General features: G+C 25.4%; 1 protein-coding gene across 1 annotated transcript; it reads left to right on the top strand.

Moving 5' to 3' along the window:
• Positions 1-379: 379 nt before the first annotated feature.
• Positions 380-4,050, top strand: LOC113548058 (60S ribosome subunit biogenesis protein NIP7 homolog). The gene is made up of 4 exons (XM_026948716.1): positions 380-653; positions 840-1,065; positions 1,190-1,330; positions 3,866-4,050. Exons 1-4 carry the CDS (start codon positions 598-600, stop codon positions 3,983-3,985), a joined length of 543 nt encoding a protein of 180 aa, XP_026804517.1. The 5' UTR covers positions 380-597; the 3' UTR covers positions 3,986-4,050.
• The last annotated feature ends 3,333 nt before the right edge of the window (positions 4,051-7,383 follow it).

The following is a 7,383-nucleotide window of genomic DNA, read 5'->3' as shown; positions in this document are numbered from 1 at the left end:
TTATATTTATAGGATCTTCGGCTTAGTAATTTGCAATGGGCTGCAGCTGCTTACGCACTATTTTAGTTGTACTCCGATAGACAATAGATTTGAAATAATTATTTTTGATCCATAATATATTATACTATTCTATTCTAGATTTTAGTTCTATAAATATACCCACACGAGCAAGATCTCACAAATTTCTATACTATAAACATTATAACCCTGTAATACTGTAATGTTATAACAGTAAAGTTGTATATTATATCTTTGTGGTTTTGAGTAAGGTAAAGAATAGTTCTCCCAGTGCTCCCACTGAATAATATCACATCGATAAAATGTTAATGAAGCCATGTTACTAACTTCCCTTTTATAAAAGTTTTTAGTTCCATAATATTATCAGCTATGGTTTCAACATCCTACTTAAAAATAATATCACTGGTTTTATCACACAAAATATTTTTATCAACCGGCTATCAATAATTGCCAATGTTCACAATGTTGACTGGTGTCTACACGCTAATGCCTATAGTACCGCAGAACGAATTAAATTATTTAATTAGTTAGCAACTAGTAATACTACTTAAAACATTAAAATAGTTTGCCAAATTTACAATGAAACAATTGACAGATGACCGAATGAAAGTATTTTTTGAAAAATTGTCCAAATAGTAAGTTAATTTATTTGCATATATATAAAGGTTAAGTTAATTGTATTTTATATAGCTTTTAGTAAATCTTTAGATATATTTATATAAATATAATACATAGGTAAGTATATATACATATTTTTATAGCTAATTTACTTGTCAAAACAAATAGTTTCTGTTGTTTATAAAAATATTTTTTTATCTTAGCATTGGCTCAAATATAAAATTATTAATTGATCGTTCAGATGGAAAATATTGTTTTCGCGAGAAGAAAGATCGAGTTTATTATGTGTCCGAAAAAGTATTAAATATGGGATCCATGATGAATCCTGATAACATAATTAGTATAGGCACATGTTTTGGAAAATTTACAAAGTCTGGAAAATTTAGAATACATATAACGTCTTTAGATTATCTAGCTCCATATGCTCAGGTAAAATAATATTAACCTATATATATATATATATATATATATATATATATATATATATGTATATATATATATATTATTGTTCACTGTATATGAATTATTTTTACTATACTTATTGTATTTTTAGCATAAAATGTGGATTAAACCTGCTGCTGAACAGCAATTTCTGTATGGTCATAATGTTTTAAAGTCTGGTCTTGGGCGAATTACAGAAAGTACTACTCAATACCAAGGAGTTATAGTATTTTCAATGAGTGATGTTCCTTTGGTAAAAATAATTATAATCTTTGTAATATTATTTTTAAGCCACATATTTATTTATTTCTTAACATATTTATTATTCAGATAATCATTTAAATTTAAAAAATATTCATTGTGATTTTAGACAAATTGAGTTATGATTTCTTTTATCCTCTAGCAGAACTTTAAACTACATATTTATACTTTTATAGTTAAAATTAGTGTAATGTAATTTTAGATGGAGCTTGTAGACTTGGAAACTACTGATCTAATCAGCACTAAATTTTACACTAATATCCCTTGAAACTTTGTGAAGGTTAAAGCTTAAATTTTCAATGGAAAACATTAATTTCATACGTGTTTTTTATGGTTAACGGTATTTTTCCGAATCAAAATTCCTGTATGAACTTTTTACTGAACGGTATTTTATCCGAAAATTTGAAATCCCAAAACCTTTTTTTCATGAATCGAAATTTCCGAATGTCATTTTTTCTGAAAGTCCATGAACCCAAACACCTTTTACCCAAATCTATATTAAATACGATAAATTATAATGCATATAAAAAATTAAAACTAATAATAACATAATTCATTTTCTAGTGTAATCATAAAATATTTTAACATTGATGAATTATATTATAATACACAAAAAAATACATATAAAAAATAAAATTAATAATATAAAATGTGTGACTTAAAGGTCAGTCATGATTTTAATCAGTTCACTAACAATTCTGTGTTTGTTAAAAGAATATTATACTGCTCTGAGCATACTGAACACTTTCCTTTGACGACAACAGTACATAAACAAATTGTACAGCAACTGTATCATGAATATTATGTTGTTTTGAAAATTGTGAAAATTTGTGTATAAATAATGAGACACGCCTAAGAATTATGAAAGACTATAAACATATACCTAGGTAAAGGTACTTTTTAGTAAATAATATGTGATTTTACACGTGTTTACCGTAAAGAAAAGTGATTATTGATAGAATTTAATGTATAGCAATAGCTGTATTTTAATTATTAGTATAAAATATGATGTATACACCACTATAGCTCCTCATTGTAACAAAATTTTTATTTTAGGTAAAATACCAATCGGAAAAACGTAGGGTATAACGGAAATGTCAGGTTATACAACTAGTTCTAAATAAAATGTATACATGTTCATCTGGTTGATCATTTTAATTATTATTTCATAAATATTTAAATAAAACGTTTAGTAAAGTATAAGGTATAAATAATTAAATATGTCATAATATTATTAAGTGATATAAAATTATAAAATAAAATACTTGTTATTATAATATACTTACTTTAAGAATAGTAGAGTAACAAATTTATAAAAATCGAACAGTTTTACAAAAAAAATTCCACTTAAATTCTCTCAATTGGTTTTAAAATTAAAATATAAATTAGAGGTTTCCTAGATCAGTGCTTTTAAAACTGGGGGTCATGAAATATATATAATAATTACCCAACTTAATCCTGGTGGGTTGTAAAATAATTAATGATTTTGACTAACCTTGATATTTTAATATTCAATTTAGGGGGGTCCATGACAAAAAAGTTTGAGAAGCATTACCCTAGATAATATTCTTAACTTTAATTTTGATAATTTATTTGAATATTAAAAATAACAATCCAATACATATTTTTCTGAACGTTAAATTTTCCGTATTGTTCATTAAAAAAACCGGAGACAACACAGAAAAGTATAGTATTTTCTTAAGCTTAACATGCATAAAATAAATACTCAATAAGCAGTGCTTGGAAGGAACGGGTTCAAATGAATCCGTTTTTTGTTCCATTTTCAGGAACTTATCAGGAACGTAGTTCCTTTTTTATGTTTAGGAACATATTGGAATTTCGTTCACTTTTTAGAAGAACATGAACAATTTTTTTGTTTCTTTCTTCATTCATATATTTTTAAATGAAAGTAATTAAATCAACAAAAATGTATAGCTTCTTTTGAAATTTAGTAGCTAATATAAAGATAATTCTGTATACGATATTATTGACAATATTATAATGTTTACAAAAGTTAAAACTATGACTAAATAACAATGTGTTATCATGTTAAAAATTTTAAAATTAAAACAGTTAAAGTATAAAAATGTACCTATGTTTTTTTATTTTATTTTAATTCACATTAAAAAGGAAAGACAGAAACAATAAAGGATTTAGTTCCTTTTTAACAAGAGGAATGTGAATGTAAACTAGTTCCTTTTTTAAAGGAACTTTTCAAGCACAGTAAATAAATATCTCAAATGAACATACCACATTACTATGCGTTATACAATTTTTATAAAGATTTCAAAATTATCTTAAATATTATTTAGTAATAAAATAATAAATAATATGAATTTTTCAATATTAGCATGTATCTAAAATGTTAATACAATCTCATTAAAAAGATGAACAACTTAAGAATTATTCTATTTTCTCAAAAATATGAATTTTATTTGCATTCTATTTAATATGACAATTAATAAGTATAATATTAACATTATATTTTTTATAAAATTAATTAGAATTAATTTTTATTTCATTTCAGGGTTTTGGTGTTGCGGCAAAAAATACTACTGAATGTAAGCACACGGATCCATTATCTGTAGTTTGTTTTAATCAAGCCGATATCGGTGAATTTATTAGATGTGAAGATGATTTAATATAATACATTTGCTTGTATTATAATTATTTAAAATATTTTTAATAAAACTCTTTGATATTCTAAATTTATATTTAAATTGTATTTGAACTTCAGTAATAATTATTTATTTATATTTTAAATTCTTGTTTTCTCATCCAATTTGTCTGATGGTACCTAGTATAATAATAAAAAAAAAAACTGATACCTTGGATACCCTGAATATTAGCTTATATAAAAAAATTAATGTTATTTTAAATATGATTCGAAGGGATTCGCTAAAATATTGTTTAGCCACTTACCCTCTATTTGAGCACTGTTTGTAGCTGAGTGATAGGTGAAAAGTACTGCTTGTTGGACAAAAATTGACGATTGATGTTTTTTCTATCTTAAGTATAAATGTTTATTTTCTCTCTCTGGTTTACTTGCTTCTCTTTCATACCTAAACTTTATCAGTAATCAAGAATTCATTACAACATTCTTATCTAGAGATAAATTTTATATTTAAAATATACTTTTTATTACTACTTAAGTCTGAAACAATCAACAGATTGCAACAAATAACAATTCAAGAATGTACATATTCTTGGTGTTTGAATCAATGACCATAATACATAATATTATATCAGACATTTAATTTTACATTTAAGAGGATGTGTGGTCTCCGTCTTACACACACGTATGACATAGTAAATTCGTTCACCAGTTTCAATAGTGTGTTTTTAGATTTAATATTAGAGTGAATTGACCTATTATCAAACTTTTAGGTAAGAACATTATCTGTGTTCTCTCGTTGGATTTTTACGATATTTTAATTTTTAGGTGAGTTATGAGTATGAAATTATTAAATATTTGAAAATGTGAATTATGATCATTTTCAAATATTTAATAAGTGTGTAAGTTGGAGACAATACATGCGGGTGAGACGTCCTCTTAACATCCTAGTTTTTGTAATGAATTTCTTATCTCTTAAAAAAAAAATACTATTGGTGATCAAGGTGAATTTAAGTTTTGAATTCAAGCAATTAAAAAATAGTTAGGGAATACTCGCTCTATTGTATTATGGGTTGTCAATTGGACCTCATTGAGTGGGTGACTGTAATAGATGTCTTAAATTTGAATGGACTAAAAACATTGAGTACAAATTACAGTTTTGAGTACATAATAGTATATTCTAGCTGTCTAACTTTTTTATTGCAAATATTTTTTTCCATATCGTTATTTACTAATCTATTTTTCTATTAGTATTTAGTTATACGCTATACATTGAAGTTAAACTAATTTTTATCGAAAACAGATCACATACTTGATATTTATTCATGGCCTCACGAGGTTCTTAATAAATTATGAATTTGATGTGTAGAAAGGAATTTATTCTAAAATGTTATCTCCCAATTCTCATTTTATTCAAAGTCAATAAAGAATAATGACAGCACTGACAATGCGGGATTTTAATTTTTGTGATGTATCATTGATATAATATTAATCACTATTGTTTAACAGAATGGTCTCAATTACTGTCGAGATTTTAGAAACAAAAGTTGATGGACTTAAGTTTCTTATAAAAAAGTAAAATTGAAAATCAAGAAAATTTACATGCCGATCTCAATCTTGGCAAGCGTTTTTGTATTCATAATTATTTTCATTATGTCTTCTTCTTTATCGTTAAAGATATTATTATTAAAAAGGACTCATTGAAAACTTTTTTGGTAATTTTATGTTTAACCTAACTCTTAACCCTATAGAACAATACCATGGTTAAATAGAACCATATACTTGAGTTTGTGTGAAAATTTATTTAAATTATCAATGCTTCACATCAAGGTCTTAGGTGGGAAAAATCGAGAGGTGTTTGGAGTCTTACCTCCCCTGCCAAGAAGACCTGCGTACGCTTATGACTGCCACCGGGAGCGCTGACTACCCGATGAAGGCTCAAATAACATACTAAAGTTTGTTTGGCACATAATACATTTTAGAATTTATTCTTACTTTAAGATCACGTCTTCTGTAGTTTTATTCCCTGCTGTTTATATATTTTATTTTGTTTGGGTAACCCAAAGTTACGCCCAGGCACAAAACACTTAAGGGCAGTCTTGTAAAGTATTCGAATATAGATATTTGGAAACTAGTATTTAAATACATTTTGAAGTATTTTTATGGTATTCCAAATACAATTTTTTAAAGTATTTTTTTAAGTATTCTGAATAAATTTTAGAAATATGTTTAACAAAATTTAAATGCTTGTATTTAAATATTATAAAGAAATTAGTAAGTTCAGAAAAAATGTCTATATATATAAATGTTTAAAATGTACAATATTAGGTAGGTACGGTTTGGTTTAGGTATGTAGACTTGTAAAAATTAAAAAAAATACTTTGCAAGTATTCGTAAAATACATTATTTTATAAGTATTTTAAATCATTTTTCATGCAAATACACAAGTATTACAGTAGTATATTAATATTTTTTTACAAAACTGCTGAAGAGGCATACTAAATAAGTAAAAAAATAAATTTCAAACGACGTTTTCACAAAAAGAGTATGAATTATTATGAGATTTATTTTTTGTGTCAATTAAAATGAATTTTAAAATAAATACTTGTTGACTGCTTTTCCAATAAACAAATATATAATAGTTTAACATTTTCAAAATGAGAATTTTTTTTTATGGAAGAGGGACGCATATATTCAAACACTTGCCTTAGGTGTCAAATGAGTTTGTGCAAGATGAAGTATTAAGAAACAATATTGAATACATTTGAAAATGATTTTAATCTAAAAATGAAATAATAAAATATGGTATAATAAAAGATAAAAGAATCACCCTGTTATGTATATGATATAAACTTCAAATTTATAAATTTTAATTTTAAAATATGTATTGTGACATTGCGTTTATAAATTATATATTTTATTAAAACCTATATGTTTTTAATTAATTATAAATAATTTTATTTATTGGTGAATAAAGTTTATAAATACACACAATATATAATATACATAATACGAATCAGTAACATCTGGGGATTGTAGATTGTGTTGTGTCAACATACAATATAAACAAATAGATATTGGTCTCATTTGCTGATCCTATTCCTGGCCCATTAACACATGGACCCACCGATCTGTGATCCTGTTCAACTGTTTGCCCAGGAGGTGCTCAGTAGTGTAGGGTGGCTGCCAATAGATTGCCTCTTGCTTCGACCTTGGTTAGCCTCTCATCATATTCTTCATAGCCAAGTAATAAATAAGGTATTGAGGTATATAGTGTACTATTTTGTAAGTACACAGTTTATATGTAATAAGTCCTGCTAAGTCAAAGTATAAAAGTGCTGTAATACATTATTTTTGAGCAAAATCCATGTTTATATTTACTTACAACATTTTCAAAGAACAATAATTATGTTTAAAGCTTAAATTATGTA

Source organism: Rhopalosiphum maidis, chromosome 1 (genome assembly GCF_003676215.2).
Source record: "Rhopalosiphum maidis isolate BTI-1 chromosome 1, ASM367621v3, whole genome shotgun sequence".
NCBI lineage: Eukaryota > Metazoa > Arthropoda > Insecta > Hemiptera > Aphididae > Rhopalosiphum > Rhopalosiphum maidis.
This window is presented reverse-complemented; position numbering and strand designations above follow the sequence as displayed.